Below are 17,207 nucleotides of genomic sequence, written 5' to 3'. Positions count from 1 at the left end.
TCTTACTAGAGATTCTGCCCCTGGGGAGAAAAACATGCTGCCCTATTTCATTCTCAACTTCCAGCTGCTTGTCCAGACACCAGGTAGGAGAAACAACCCAATGTTGATGTTTAACACCTCCAGACCCTTTGAAGGGTTGAGTGCTAAAGAAAAGATTAGGTTAATTCTGTAACTAAGTGAAATATCTGAATTCAATGAAAAAGAGCAAGAAAATCCAGAGTACTCTCTACTCTGCATACAACACCTAGAGAGGCCTAATAGAACACGTAGGTGGAAAACCTTGGGTTCTAGAGCCAGATGACTGTATTCAAATATACTAGTCTCACTTCTTTTTTTGCTTAATCTCTCTAAGCCTCAGTTTCTTCCTCCATAAAAGAAGGATAATAGTAATAACCACCTTATTGTAAGGATTGAATAAGATAATGCATACAAAGTGCCTAAGATATTACCTGGCACATAAGGGTTCCAAAAATTTTGGTTTTGATGATTATAGCCTTTGCCAAAGGATCATTAAGTTTTATAGATTAAAAAAAAATTTTTTTAAGGAAGAAAACCCGTGATTTTTGCCAGTGACAAGCAGGTTCAAATTCACTAAAACGCAGGTAAATTTTCACAGGTGTCCATAGCTGAACCAGAAACAAAGGTATCTTTTCGGAAGCCTGTGTCTCCAGAGAAATGTGGGTTTTCCTTTTGCTACTGGAACCAAATTTACAGGTAAAATAAGAGGTATATTTATTTTATATATTTGGATTTCAGTGTGGTGTCTCTTGGTTGCTGGCCATCATAGATAATAGAATCTGAAACAATGCTTCATTCTTTAAGAAATGTGGTCTTCCATTGCTTAAGCTAGCCGCCTCTCCATACGCAGACCCACTTTTGTTCACTCTTATCTTGGGGACTGTAGCTTACCTATCACAATTTAACAAAGGTCATCCAACAACTGGAAGGAAGCCCTCAGTGTAGGACACCTTTGTCATCACACAATTACAGTGTATTTGGTTTCTAAGGTAGCATGGAGGTCGTATAGCCCAAATACTTTTCCTTAAACTTGAGGGGACTGAGGCATAAAAAAGAGAGGTAATTGTCCAGAGTTTCAGAGTTACTGGCAAAGCTGAGCAGAAGGGAAAGGGTCCCTTAGAGAAGGGCTCTGCTCTAATAGCATAAAGTAAGCCCCAGAAAGCTTCACATAACTTCCAGGGTGACCAGGGACATTCCTCAGTTCTCTTACCCGATTATTATAGCTCAACCAGTGGGATTCTAATTCTTCATGTGCAACATATTCTAAACAAAAGTGACTGCAAATTTAAGGTATGGAGAGAAAATGCTTCTTTGTCCATTACTAGACAGCAGAGAGCCTCTCGCCCAGCCAAAAAGAATTAACCTATTCTTACAATCAGCCAAGCCAGCTTCTACCTTAGAGTTCTCTGCGTACATTGGACACCAGGGGAGAGAAAAAAGAGGTTATTAACCCTGTGGGATAGTAAACATTGGCTATTCGACAATCCTACGGATATCTCTTATCAGCTATAATTTAACTGATGAAAAGTTATAATGATCAAGAGAAAATCCTATGATCCGTAACAACATACAACCATATGAACAAATCTCACAAATACAATAATGAATGAGAGAAACCAGACACAAAAGAGTACACACTGCATGATTCTATTTATATAAAGTATGAAACCAAAGAAAACTAATCTCTGCTGTGGACAGCCTGGACTGATGTTGTCCTTGGGTGTTGGGACCACCCCTCCCAACACCCCAGTGACTAGAAGGGAGCATGAGGGGACTTCTGGGGGTACTGAAATATTCTGTTTCTTGATCTGGGAGATGGTTACCACGTGTGCTCAGTTTGTAAAAATGCATTTAGCTGTAAGCCTATGATACATGTACTTTTCTTCAACGAAATGTAATATATAAACAGTCCTGTGATTAATTAGAAATCCTTCCTTACACCCTCAGCATAGAAATGCACGGCTTAAGGAGGTCAATGCTTAGACCACAGCTAGGAATATCATTCATGAGTGGGTAGGGATATACACCATGTCTTATATACATGCCATGCACTTAGGCTTTTTGTGAAATGTGAATGGCATTTGAGGAACCAGGAACATGTCTTTGATAGCTGGCTGCCTTTGGCATAAACATCTCTGAGATCTGGAGGGGTTATAAAACTCTCTCTGCTTGGTTCTTCTCTAACTTTCTGAAGCTGGGAGAAAAGGGACCTGAGAGATTGGGTGAAGTCTAGATAGCTGAAAATGTCTCATAAAAGTTTTTCTCAGATGAACAGAGAAAATGGAGGAGGGAACTATCCATCAACCCCTTTTCTTCTCAAGATAGTCTAAGTGGCTGTCAGGATCGTAGAGAAGTGGTATCTGATCACTGTCAAGGTTCCACCTAAATAGGTTTAAAAATATGTTTTTTAAAAATAAAGATTGTATATATTTCAGGTGTACAACAAGATGAGTTGATACACACATACACAGTGAAATGATTACTACAGTCAATATAATTAATATATCATCTCCTCTCATAGTTACCTTTTTTGTGTGTGTGAAAAGAGCCCCTGAAATCTACTCTCTTATCATAGTTCCAGTATTCAATACAGTATTATTAACTATAGTCATTAATTTTAGTCACATACAACATCACCAAGTGTTGCAGAATGATTCAAGTTAATGAAAAGCAAGCTAGAGCAGATGCTGGGAAGCATGAGGACACGGTGAAAAGTACCCTCACCCCTAAACCAAGTATGGCCCCAACGAGAGCACAGCCGGGCCACTAAAAATAGCTAGTGAGCTCTGTAAGGAGTTATCTTTCTCTTCCTTCTTTTCATTCTGAGATGATTGTACCCTTAATATCCTGTCTGTAAGACACAGGGAAAGCCCCTTCACAGATGCAACTATGTAGATGGACGATTCTAAAGCAGTTCTTTTTTCATGCTGGTATAAACAGAAGAAATTGTGTTCTAATTCCAGACGTACTGAGATCTGTATACTTCCTAATGTTAAGAATTAGAAAACTGACGAAGAACTAAGGCTACTATCGACCACAGTCCTATTTACTGAAGTCTATTCTCTCCCAGCATCAAATTTTAACACTGGATTTTGTCAACTGCGAACCAGTGAATTCCCTATATATGAAATCAATGATAGCCCTCTATATATCCTCTTTTTACATACCAATTGTGGGAAGATTATTCACCTTCTAAAAAGTCTTCTGGGGATGTCAGAGCTTGAATGTTGGACATGGTATATCATGTACAATGGTTGGGGCTTTTGCCACCATTTGTAACCAAAAGTCATAAATAAATGACTCCATTAAGAGCTCAGGTTGAGATAGCTTAGAAAAGAGCTTCTTGGGTTTCCAAAAGGCTAGTTCCACTACTGACAGGTAAGGTGAATTTGGTATAAATTTCTTAAGATTATCACAATAAATTTTGAGTTTTTCCTTAGTCAAATTTTTCGACATACACCCAAGGATTTGTGACAAACAACTGAGCTTCAGAAAGCATTCAGGGATGGGTTTGAATTCCACCTGGGGTACCAAAAAAAAAGAGGAAGAAAGCATTCAGGGACCCAAAGACAAAGATACGTCATGATAAGAATAACCAAATTCATGAGTTCACCTTGGCCAAGATGAGAACTTGGAAAGAGAACTAAACCAAAAACATAAACATACATGGATTTTCTAAATGAACTAGAAGAATAAATCATGAAATGACACAGAAGGTTTCCACATCTCAACAGCTTCACAAACCACTTAGGAAATCAACCAAACACAGTCATTATTAATATACGCAAATTATGAATTATGCTGCCAGTCCTGGGGTTGTACCTTGCAAATGGTTACTTTCTCAGGGCTACTATAAATTCAACTCAGAAAGGAAGAAAAAGAGCCAATTCAAATTTTTTCTCCATAAGTACATGGCAGGGCAAGACCCATGGAAAGCCTTTTAAGTGGGCCAATAAGATATTCTTTCTTTTATTTACAAGACTGTGTCTTTGACTAGAAATAGCTATTTACCTTTTTAAAGAGTCTTCCTGAGTCCTCACTGACTTGGACAAATCGAGGAATGATATTATTCAGGTAGATGTCACTCAGGGTGGTGTGGTCCCTGCTCTCCCGCTTCACCTGGTTTAAGAGGAGATTCCAGCAGTTGACTGGAGAGAGAACATTTTGATCCTTCCTGCGAGAAACAGCAAGAAAAAAAAAAAAAATCAGTGTTGGTAAGCAGGCAGGGCCAACATCTATGACTACAGTCCATGTCACAAAATCGCAGCAATCAGAGCCCAACCAGAAATAAAGATGTCTTTCCTGAAATTGCACCTCTAGTTTTCTCTTTTTCTAAAAACTCAGTGGAGGAAAAAGGGAGAAAATAAGAATAATGAAAGGGGAAGGAGGAGAGAGGAAGAGGGAAAGAGGATTAGAAGAAGCAGGATTATCTGTTGAGCATCTATTATGTTCTAGAAACTTGGTAAAATCTTTATATGCATTATCTCATCTAAGCTCCATCATTTTGTTGTCAAAAAAGAACTACCATTATCTCCATTTTACTAATTAAAAAAAAAAAAACACTCAGAGAGGTTGTCACTTGCCCACAGCTAGTAAGGAGTCACAGAGACAGTAAGAGGGAGTCAGGGACCAGAACCACAGTTCTGTGCTGACTAGAATGATTCTAGGAGGTCTAACTCCAAATTCCATGACTTCAACCACTAAATCATTTGGTTTTTGTCTAGGATTAGAGGGAAAAGTTAGTCTCTAGACAAAAATCTACACTACAGACTAAATAAATCCCCACACATTCATCTCTCATAGGATTCAATGAAGACAACTGTGGAGGCATTTGCCATAAAAAGGTCACCGAAAACTCTTCAGCCTCACAGAACGCATCTACAGAGGTTAGATTTCATTGATTGAGCCATTTTCTATGTCCCATACAACCAAGAGCATAAACCGTATCTGAACACATGTGTTCCAAAGATGTCTACAACCTGAGTGGAACAGTAAAGCACCAAACCTAGATGTTCATTTCTACTGAAATCGCTGTGATCCAAAAGAATTATTGATTACTTACATAATCAGCTCACAGCACTAATTTAAGCAACACAAAGTTTTACATCTGCAAGTTGGACTTCTTAAAGGAGAGAAACAGAAGGTAGGGGTTATTTATCAAGCGCTTACTGTATACTTGGCCCATGTCTGGGCCCTATACTCATGTTGTTTAACTTGAACTCTACAAAACTTGATGAAGTGGGGGTTATCAACCACATTCAGCAGATGAGGAAAGTTGGACTAAGAAAGGTTAAATATCTTGTTCAAGGTCACATAGCTAAAAAGTGGCAATGCTGGCATTCAAGAACAAGCCCTGTAATTGAAAAGAGAATGCTTGTAATCACTGCAAAGTATCACAACCAGTTTGTTCCCGTTTCCCCTCTCCCCTCCCTACAGACACACTCTTAATGCAAAGAAAGTGAGCTGAGAGTGGCTTGGTTAGCAAGTCTGCACCACTTCCCTTCCTGCTGCCAGGCACCTGTGACTTGTAGAGCATGGAGTTCAACTTAGAAGGGCTCTTTCAGTTCAGTCGTAAGGTAACTATTAACAAATAATCCCGCCACACCTATTCTGGCTTCTGAACACACCATTAAATCAAAATATCTGTCTGACCAGCACCAACAGGCTGTTTCAAACGAATGAATATTAGAGTCCAAATTGAAACTGTTCTATAACTGCACTCCTCCCCGACCCGCTGCCCCAGGCACCACACTTCTGTGGTCAAAATCCCTAACATGTATGTGCTGACCACTGTGGGAACAATTGTATCCACTTACCTTTCTAGGGAAATTAAAAGATTTCTATGGAAATTAAAAATATATACTAGCTAAGAGAGAGAGATACATGTAATTAGTCCGCTCCTTTCAAAATTTCTAGCATCTGGGGGAAAAAAAAGGTAAATAGGAAACAATCCTAAACTCAAAATGGTGAGACCTGCGCACAAGCATTCAGCAATATTTGATATTTCCACTGCAAGAAAACTTTCAAACTGATTCCAAATCAGTCTCAGTTACAAAATCCTACGTAATCTAATTTTTGGGGGGTGGCAAGATATCCATGTCCTCAGTAAGCATGGGATATACCAGGCAATTACACTTGCTTTTTAAAAGGGCAGATCTCCCATGACCTTAACTTTACAAATGGTTTCAATCTGTTTCTTGCAGATGAATGTGGGTTGGTGGTGCCTCTTTGTTCTTCTCCTAGAGTGCTTTACACACATAAAAACATACTACAATTCAATTTTATAAATATATAAACACTTGTATCTTAAATGAACAAAGTACAGTAGTAGGAGCTTTAGTGGTTATAAAAGTGCTGATGTCACAGTACAGTGTGGGAGACAAAGAAAGACCTATAATATAACAAAAGGTTAAAGGTATGAACAAGGGGCCTCCTAGCTCACCAATGTACATCACAGATCAGATCACAAGTGAGGCAGGAGAGGCAAAACCGGTTCAATACCATGCAAGGTGATGCAGAGCATAAATACCAAGGGGACCCTTGAGTAAACAAAGATGAGTTAAGAAGGATGGGCAGAAGTGGGACTCTTTTAAAATGCCTTATCACTTAACATTCATAAATATATATTTATTAAAAATTTCTAAGGTGCTACAAAAACTTTTACCACATGTATTTATTTCCATTCTTACAGCATGTGGTGGGACAGCCATTATTAGTTTCAGGGCGCAGCAGCTTTAAAATGTGTTCTGAGAAATGCTGGAGTTACAGAGAATCATATTTCAGTTTCAAACAACTGTAATATACCCATTCAAATGAACAACCCCCACTGAAATATGTAAAGGACGCAGGACCCAGTTTCCCTGCAGTAGATACCACCACAATGTCTCATGGGCTGCTGAGGTGAGCTTTGTTATATGCAAGCTTTGGAATAAAGAATCAATGCGTGTATCCAGACTGCTGGAAAACATGTTATCGATCAGAATGTATGCTGCTCTGCACAGGTTTAGTTTTGAATTCAACCTGTGTGCCTCCTTGAGTAAAGCTGTTCAGGTGAGCACATGATTTGAGACACAGTGGCCAAGTTCAATTACGTGCCACAGAAGGCTTAGGGGCCTATGCTGAGTTCATGGTAGACCACAGTTGGGTAGTAAGGATATACACGCTCAATATCATCTCATTTCATTATCAGTTGTTATAAAGCTTATTATACATTTCCATTTATCCAATTAATATTGATGAAGGAGAATAGGAATAGCTTCTGGGTAATGTCAGTGATTCAACTTTAAAACAGAAAACACCCTTCTTTTTCAAGCATCTAAATCAATTTAAAACTATCTCAAGATTATGACAACTAGTCTGCATGAGTCGGGATTTCTTGATATCGAGCAACCCAAACCAGAACCTGAAATAACTTGGATGCTGAAACTGATATAAAACTGCAACTCTGATTCATAATCTGGGTTCATAAACCCAGCCTCATTGTTTCTACTGATTAACTCTGTAATAAGTACTCTTTATAAATTGGCACTTTAAAAGTAGATTTACACCTATGAAACACTGCTTTGATCTGTTGCATATATGGGAGTTCTATGTAAGATTTTCAATTTAAAAAAGGAGTCTATGGCCCTAAAAGAAAGTACTAGACTCTGTTGTCTGTTTCTCCCAGGGTTTCCCAGTTTTTTACGATTACTGTAGTTTTCATACAATATTTTGGGCTCTTTGAGTTTGTATGCTTTCTCAGACTTATTTCTCCTTCCAACGGAGGTGTCTTAATTAATTCATTTATTTATTTTGGGATAGTGGTGGGGAAGGAGAGGTGTGGGGCATGCAGTAGGAGGGGAACACAATTCCACTGTAGAGGCAATTTTCCCAGCCACCGTGAACAAAGGCGAAACACACTTCAGGCTGGAAAATGAGCAAGTCAACGAGACGTGATTTCATAGGGAGCAAATTAAGGTTCTGCGAGAGTGGTTTCCTGCTTCAGCAGCTTTGCAGCCTGATTTTATTTGGGGCTGCTAGAGCCAAGAGAGCTTCGTTTGGTCAGGAGATTGAAATTTGTCTTTATATCTTTTCCATCTATCATTTGTTTGTACAGTTTCCTTACTTCCCCCACCCACAGAGTCTTAGGTTGTGTGATACTTAGGCATTTAAAGAAAAGGGTCTGCATCCCTTAGGCATGTGCTGAACAGCTGCAAACCTCCTCAAACACTAATCCCTAAAAAGCAGACAAAATATCCAGAAGTATTTTTATTACTTAAACATTTTTTCAGGAGGAAGATCAAGAAAACGTAATACTGTAATTGAGAGGGAATGACTCTGGAGTCAAAAAAAAACCAGGAGAAAAAGGAGGCTCAGAAAGTCACGAGCCAACTATGCATCCACAGAATGATCATTGTAAATGATCTAAAAGAGCTAAACCCGGGGCTTCCCTGGTGGCGCAGTGGTTGAGAGTCCGCCTGCTGATGCAGGGGACACGGGTTCGTGCCCCGGTCCGGGAAGATCCCACATGCCACCGAGCGGCTGGGCCCATGAGCCATGGCCGCTGAGCCTGCGCGTCCGGAGCCTGTGCTCCGCAACAGGAGAGGCCGCAACAGTGAGAGGCCCGTGTACTACTAAATAAATAAATAAATAATAAAATACCTAAGGTGAAGAGCTAACTCCATAAAGGTCCAAATTGGCCTTGACAGAACACTTCCCTTTTTTCCATCTCCCCTCTGTTCAGTTTCAGTTGTCTCATCTATAAAATGGATACATGTCCTGTTGTTGTACATCTAGCTCCCCAAAGATCTTCAAAGCATGACTGTAAAATCCAGCACGCTCTCCTGGCCTAAGGTGCCATTTAATTAATGATGACTATGTTCACAGCTCTGCAGATGGGCTGCATGACACAAGCCTGGCATTACCGGATGGCTTGAGCTTCTGCATTGTTCTACTGAGGTACGTTTCCTTTTGGGCCAATGGTCTCTGACTCGCCCACCTCATGGGGCTGTTGTGTGGCTCAAATGTAAAGCACTATACAAATGTGAAGAAGTATTATTATTTTTATTTCCAAACAAACTAGGATTCAGCATTCATCGATTTCCAACATGCTCCTCACCCGGCCCTGGGTCAGGGCCAAGAGCTCAGCCTGCTGCAAATGCACAGCCCTCAGCAAATAATGGTTGGGATCAGACCGCAGCAACAGGCAATTAAGCAAGCAGCTGTAAGTCTCTGGGAAGACATGAGGGAGATACCAACAGGAGAGCAGAATTTAATCTTCCACTGTCCTTCTGCCAAGGGGCAAGGTGGAAGGATCAGTCCTGCGTTCCACACAGGAAACTGTGCTGAGGTAGACAGGAAAGAAGCCAAAGGGAGCCCAGATTGCCAGAACCCTAGATGCTTCTGCAGCTTCCACCGAGACCCCTTTCCCAACATTCCTATCAAACCTGTCAGTCTGTATATAAATATGGCAAATGTCAATACATCTAAGAAGAATGCGGTTTCTCACTTTTAAAAACAGACATACATGTGAGGGTCTACAAACACCCAGATGAGTTAAACAAATACATCATTCAATATAGATTATTGAGTACCCAACTATGAGGAGGATAAAAAAAAATAAAAGGGATCATTTAGTGATAGTTGGACAGGAAACTAGTGACCAGGAGGAGGCTAGATTTTTAAACCTAAATTCCTGCCTGGTACCTTGATTAAAATGAAGTGAACTGAGGCAGCCAAAGAGATTACTTTATTCAGATGAGTGTTATTAGCCTTTCTGGCTTACTTTTTCTATTATGCATTTTGCTGATGCTGACAGAAGCAGACCGGCTGGATAGAGAGGCAAAGCCGCAGCGGATTTATGGCTTGACAGTGCCATGCATAAAATCAGACCCTTGCTGACCCAGATAAGCCAGAGGATGGTTGGGATTTGCTGCGGAAGGTGTTAAAAGAAGGAGGGGAAAAAAATCACCAAGGTGAGAACTGACTTGAAAAAGATTCTGCCTATAATAGTTGCTGCTGGTTGGGTGACCCAGTGGTACAGTGGCAGCCTGGAGGTATCTTTCAAAGATAGGCAGGCGGGCAGGCAGGGAGGGGGCAGGCACACTTCCCTGGGCTTATCACAGCTACAGCTTCAGTTTTGCCAGCAATGAGATCAGAGTAGGAGAGTTCAGAGACAGAAAGAAAAAAGGGCCAAAGGCAAAAAAATGTATATTCTATGTATGGAGAAACCAGCTTTCAAATTTTCAGGGACAAGTTAATACCACAAATTGTCTTCAGTAGCCTAGACAGATGATTAGAAAGGATTCAAGCAGTGGTGTACCCACCTTACTCAAAATAGTCTAAACTGTCCCCTATAATCAGATTTGGGGGAAGAGCTGTATGGAAATGGAATTCTTGTGGCTCTGGATTAGTTCCAAGGAGCCCAGCCACACCCTTGGGATAATGGCATATTCAAGATCCGGGAGCTTAGGAATCTGCTTTGAAGTTGAGAACTGGACTAGCACGTGTCTGACATCTTAATGACTATTTCCTGAATGACTGTAGGGCCAAGGTTCCTCTGAGTCAGGTCAGAGAACTGGGAGTGGTTCCCAAATCTGAGCCATTGTAGAAGCGAAATGGAAATATCTCCATCAATTTATGTCAGGTGAGAGACTTGGCCTGCCCTTCAAGCACCCCCCACCCCATCCCATGTTCATGGCGAGAGAAGGTTAGAGGCTCACTCAAGACAGCTCTGTGGACCCCGTGAGAAGAGACTTGGTTTAGTGGGGGCGGGGGGCCAGGGTCGACACAAGATTTGAAGCTTTTCCATCCCAATTTCTTGCCTAGATTTCTGACAGCTTATTGTCCAGCCTTCTTCTCTGAGTCCCCGATCTCTAAAGTCTTATTTCGTTCATTCATTCAACAAATACTGATTGAGCACCACTATGTGCCAGGCACTGTTCTGGGCACGAGGGTTAAAGGGAGCAAAATTCTTGCTTCTGACCTGCTTCTCCCATGTTTACAGACCTCCTGGATCCAAGATATGACTTTCCTGCTCCTAAACTGTCGATTAGCTATAACCCACATCCTACCCCAGTCTTGATGCTTGAGTGTACACTGGCTTGGATGGCCCATCATGAAACCCTGATTTGGCTGACTTAGAAGATCTACCTTCCCACCAGCCCATTCATGGCTTCCGCAGACCTGGGTCCTTCCCTTCATTTATATCCCGTGTCCTGCCACTAGCATTCTCAGAACTATAGGGAGGTACAAACAAAGAGGTTACTAAACCCTCCTTGTGTACTCTGAGTACAACCAAAATGCTGGAGAACAAAAACTATGCCAATATGATCCATAGAACTAAGGGCCTAGAAATTTACTTATGTATTAAAATTTCCCCTGTCAACCACCCCCCCAAATAGGCTGTGATCTTTCAAAAGTCTGAGCTGACTAATTCACTTAATTAAAATGAAATATCATAGCAAGAGCAAAAGACATGTGATTGATGACCAAGGAACAAAAGAGTCATATATGTTTCTCAGTTTAAAAAGATTTTATAACCATCTACATTAAGTTAGATCCACATATTCCATAGAATAACCTGCAAACAACTCTACAGTTATATCTTCAGTTTTTTCTTCTGTAGTTAATTAAGATGTCACCAGAAACCCCATAAGTAATTATAGCACATGACAAACACACAGAGAGAAAAAAATACATGCAGATGTGTTAGCAGATTTTTTTAATGAATGAAATTTTGGGAGATGACTGAGACAGATAGTTTGGCTTACTCCTGGTAGTTCATTCTAGAAAAATAAATACCTGTTTGTGCCAAACTGGAATGATGTCACTCAGAAATCCACACACATCTTCAAAGCAGTAACCACTACCTTGGGAGCAAGCATCTCTCAGGCACCAGGCAGGAGTGGAGAAGCTTGATCTACAGCCAGTAACTCCTCTTGCCTGGCAAATGGTCCTTTAGCATGTCAAGTACCAACAAGCCACTTGAGAAGAAAGGGTATCCCTAAGATTCAGACCTCCCCCTCCAGAATACCCGTTAATGAGACAATATGTTTCCTTACTTGGCTCATGATAACAATGAGAAAGGAGAAATAAAGTAAAATGATTTGGTTCTGTGAAACTATAGAGCTACATGGAATGAAGTCTAAATAGTCATCAGGTCTGCGGCCTGCATCATTATCAGTTCTCATGTGTTATTTTGATATTTATCTTGCTTACTGGAAGGAAGCCTCTTGAGGACAGGGGATAGTTTGGAATACTCGATGAACGTCTATCACCAACAATGGGTGGGTAGTTAATCATTATCCACTAATGACAGATATCACAGCCACAGAAATCCTGTTAAATGTAGAGCACAGTAAGACAATTCATTTAATGAATAGTTAATATCTTCGGCCTCCATTAATCTTGCCTAATCAACTACTGCAGCATGAATCTGGGAGGCTGCTGAGTGACTGAATTTGTTCACCCACTGGTTTGTGTGCTGTAAATTACAGCATATTATTAACCATGCCGACACTTTGCTGGCAAAATTTTAAAGGGACGGGTGGAGTAAAAGACGCCTTGGTCAATTTCCAGGTTAGTCGGTTACTGAGTTCTACTGGTCTATAAGGACTCTGGATGAACAATGATACCCCATCTCAGCAAGGTGGTATTCTGTGGAAAGCACTCTGAACCATGCTTACGACCTATAGTCTAGTCTTAATTCTGCCACTTGCTGGCCAGGTAATCTTGGATAAGTCACAGATGCACTCTGGACCTCAACATTTCTTCATCTACTTAAAAAAAAATAAATGGGGACAGCAGACCTGCCCTGCCCAACTCACATGGCTATTATGAATATCAAATCACATGAGGTAATGTCCATAAAAAAAAATCATAAAATGTTCTACACCTACATATCAGTATCGTCATCATGTGTTATTATTGTTATAGCTATGTTATTACTTGGCAGTCCATACAATGTATTTACACACACAAAACAAAGTAGCTAGAGTCATGTCTAAAAAGACAAACATGTCCCCAAATTCCCAGGCCTTATTACCCAAGTTGCAATGAACTTGCTTTATCAATTTCATACTTTGTCCGTGCACTAAATAGGAAAACATGTTGTTGCTATTAATTTATCATCTGGTTCTCTGGAAATTCCCAACCTCAGTGAATCTCCTGTGGAGAGGAGACCTAGGAGAGGCTTTAAAGGGAAGACTTTTAAAGTGCAAAGAGAAACACCAGAGGGTATAAAAAACAGAATCCTGGGCTTCCCTGGTGGTGCAGTGGTTAAGAATCCGCCTGCCAATGCAGGGGACACGGGTTCGAGCCCTGGTCTGGGAAGATCCCACATGCCGTGGAGCAACTAAGCCTGTGCGCCACAACTACTGAGCCTGCGCTCTAGAGCCCACGAGCCACAACTACTGAGCCCATGTGCCACAACTACTGAAGCCTGTGTGCCCTAGAGCCCGTGCTCTGCAAAAAGAGAAGCCACTGCAATGAGAGGCCTGCGCACCGCAACGAAGAGTAGACCCCACTCGTGGCAACTAGAGAAAGCGCACACACAGCAACGAAGACCCAACACAGCCAAAAATAAATATAATTTATTAATTAAAAAAAATAGTATCCTGGTATTTCAGAGCTAGAAGGGCCTTTCAAGATGGTCTAGAGTCTAGAACAAACTTGTCATTTTCTAAGTGAGGAAACTGAGGCTCAGGGAGCCTGGAGTCACAGAGATAATGGCAGAACAAGGCAAGGAACCAGGTGTCTTGACTAGCAATCATTTTCTTATTTTATTGTGGTTGTTGCTCTATTTCAACTAAGATGCTCTTAGCATCTATAAAGCACTGGTGCTGAAAGAGTTAATGGGCAATGCTCAGCTGCCCAAGCCCCAGAGCACAGAGCTATTCTAAGACAACACATAACAGGAATACCAAGGGTCCATGAACCCAGAGAGAGCAAAACTGCTGGTGCCTAATGGCGCCGGGAAGCATGTTGACACACTGCATGTGGTTACACATGAAAGGCAAGTGAATAGGAAAAGTAGTTTTGAATCCCACCCAATTCTAATTTGGGATTGGCTGTGGTCACCTACTGGAGGGCTGAGCCACACCCCAGCCACTCTGTAAAATGACCCTTCAGTTCCTTCGCTCCCTATTCTGTGGCCTCAGTTAACTCCCTCTCTGCCTTCATGAGGGCCAAAACAGATATCAGGAAAAGAGGACGATCAAAGGACAGCAAGGTCCAGGAATGAGTGTGGGTGACCAGGATCACTCTGTAAGGGGAAAATTCTCAGTCTGGATTCAGGTGATTCTCACTAATATCTACCATCTCCAGGCAAGTATGTGACCTGAAGCCTTGAGCAGCCACACTCCTAAGTCCATAAGAGAGTAGTTTCTCTAAGTGTGAGTGTTCAGGACCCCAACTCACCTTGCATCAGAATCACCTGTAGTGCTTGTTTAAAATCTGGATTCCTGTGCCCCTCTTGCCAGAGATTCTGATTTGCTACAAGTGGAGTGAGGCTCAAGAGTCTGCATTTTAAATACCCATCCCAGGTTATTTTATGCACACCAAAATTTTAAGAACCAATGTTCTTAAAAGCAATGTTTTTCAAACTGGGGGATACAACCCATTAGTGGGGTTAAAAAAAGTCAACTTAGCGGGTAACCAGCTAGCATTTTTCAGAAAATGAAACAGAAAACAATGGAACAGAATAACACAGAACAAAGTGGAAAATATCAGAGTACATCACATAGAGCAAAGATACCTAGGTTTTGTTTTACAAAAATGTTGTTGTTAGTTATTTATTTTAAAATATACATATGTCTGTATTCCAGCTTGCAATATAAGATATTTGGGGGGGTGATTACACACCCCAGACCCTTTTGAGAATCTGAGGATTTCTTCAAAGTATTCACCTCGAAAGAAGGGAGAGAAAGAGGGAGAAAGGAAAGAAGGGAGGGAGTGAGGGATAGAGGGAGGGAGGGAGGGAGGAGGATGTTATGTACATACACATCTTACTTTGCATGAGTCAGGGGTCCCTGAGGACTTCTCTTGGGGACATTTCCTACAGGGTCTAATACTCTGGTCACAGTAGATGCCTGATATTACTGGACTATGCCAACAGCTTTCTCCTGATGCTCTGTAAACGACAGCCAGTGTCTGCAAGATGCACCTGTAAGATATGTGGCTCCACCATGCTGATCCCCTTCCCCTTATGTTTAGGGTGACTAGAAATGTTGAAGTTAAACAATGTTCTACAGAACACTAGGAGAAAGCTGATGGCAAATTCCAAGAATAAGGATTCTGAAAGCGACGGTGTGGGCACAATGTCACTGCTACTTGAGGAACACGCTCCCTGTCTAGAATACGCAGGGGCAGCCTGTGGGACTGGCACCACTGTGCACCCCTATTGATAAGGTCATTAGAGGAACATATACTTTATTCCCAAGTTAGCGACTTCTCTGACCTGTCAATACCCACATTTAAAGACAGAGAGACGCAGCCTCACTTTCTCTACGTGACCAAAAGGACAGAAATTCCTTAGTCCTTGATGGAAGATTCAAAAAGGGCAAAAACAATTAGAAAAAGAGCAACAACCCAGCCTGATTGTCAACACAGTCTCATTCCAATGGTTAGAGCTATCTGCATATAGAGAGGGTGAACACAGGGGCTAAGGTTTTAGAAACCAGCCCTTGCCAAACGAGGCATATGGAGAAGAGACGGAAGGGTGGCAAGATATAACATGGGAGGGGGCAGGGGGAGATGGGGGAGCAGGCAGGGAGGACCACTGAGAAGACAGAGACTCAAACCTCAAAACTATTCTAAAATTCCCTGATGCTTTTCAGTAATTTGTTTTCATGTGGTGGATATTGGCACAGCATCTAGGATGCTTTGGGTCCATCTGTTTTTGAACTTAAGCTGTAGGCAAGATTCAGAACAGCTGGAATCAGCAGCGCTGACCATGTTATATGTGTCTGGAGGAAGGAGAGAAATAAAATGAGTGTGTGGAAAGAGGGTTAAATGGGGCAGAGGAAGGGGAATCTGGAAGCCATCCCCAGACAGAGAGGAGAAAATGTCCAGGTCAGAGATGATGCAAAAGAGCTATTAGAGAGGCCAGGGCATCTGAGTGAAGAAGGCCAAGGAGGAGAAGCAGCAGACCCATCAGAACTGGGAGTTAGCAAACAGGGCTGAAAATTCTACAAGTTCATGTGTCAATGAGCAGTGCCCTGAGGCTTCACCTCTGAGGGACCAGATGGAGCTCATCCAAAGGTCCTACATCAAGCATATTACATGAACTACTGATAAACAGTCCTCACAATCACAGCCTAGAACTGAGATGAAAGCTAGATTCTTGGTTCCCTAAATGCAACGGAGGTGATCACGGAGAACGCTAGGGAGAACAGGAGAGGAGTAGTCTTAGGAGAAAGCAGCAAGGGTCCCAATCCATAAAATGGCTTTCCCAGAGTCACAGCAGGCCCAGGGATGGGGGGGTGGGGGGTGTCCACAGGATGGTCCTCAGTGTATGCTTTGTCTGGACTTTTGAACACTGTGTTTTGGTCCTCAAGGCTAAAAACAAAAACAAAAAAATTTCAAACCAGTATTGAAATCTAGTTAGTAGTAGTCATGCCTGTTTCAGAGCATGGGTTAGCAATTCTGAAACTCTGTGTATACTCTAGTAATGAGCGATTAAATAAATATATTATGGATAATGGGTACCAGGTTTCTCAGTGTTCAGAGAACAGAGTTACAAATATGGAAAGGGGGGAAAATAGAATAAAACATGTAGTATTTGGTTGGAATTGAAGATATCGATGTGAACTCATAGGCTTCAATATAGATAACACACAGACAGATAGAGAAATTGATATAGAAGTATGTGGGTAAATGTGTGTACACATACATACATCTATTTACTACCTCTGTCTGCTGAAGGGGACTATAAACAATGGTACTCCAGTAACAAAGAGCACACCTAGCACCCATGGTTTCTAAATACCATTCCTCACTAAAAGAAACCAGGGCTCTTTGAAGAAATGGCTCCAGAGGTGAAACAAGGAAAATACAAGATGTACCTAGAACATCTTGTTGCGCCAGGAAGTATAAGAAGTACTCAAAGAATGATGGGGGCATATCAAAAGGACACAGGAACCAGCCTGCAGGGACTCTACTAGCCAAATCTGGGACAATATGAGCATTAAAATAAAGATGTTAAAAGATTA

The 17,207-nt window shown here is 41.5% G+C and overlaps 1 protein-coding gene across 4 annotated transcripts in view; it reads right to left on the bottom strand.

Moving 5' to 3' along the window:
* The window catches only part of SRGAP2 (SLIT-ROBO Rho GTPase activating protein 2), a 238,064-nt gene that overhangs the window by 112,604 nt on the left and 108,253 nt on the right, over positions 1-17,207 (bottom strand). For all 4 annotated transcript variants that reach the window (XM_079929684.1, XM_079929686.1, XM_079929685.1 and 1 more), the window contains exon 4: positions 4,030-4,192. In XM_079929684.1, coding sequence (XP_079785810.1) covers positions 4,030-4,192 — 163 coding nt within the window. The remainder of the gene's footprint in view (positions 1-4,029; positions 4,193-17,207) is intronic.

Source organism: Stenella coeruleoalba (genome assembly GCF_951394435.1).
Source record: "Stenella coeruleoalba genome assembly, chromosome: 1".
NCBI classification, from domain to species: Eukaryota; Metazoa; Chordata; class Mammalia; order Artiodactyla; family Delphinidae; genus Stenella; species Stenella coeruleoalba.
Note: the sequence above shows the minus strand (reverse complement) of the source record. Positions and strands in the feature narration are given on the sequence as shown.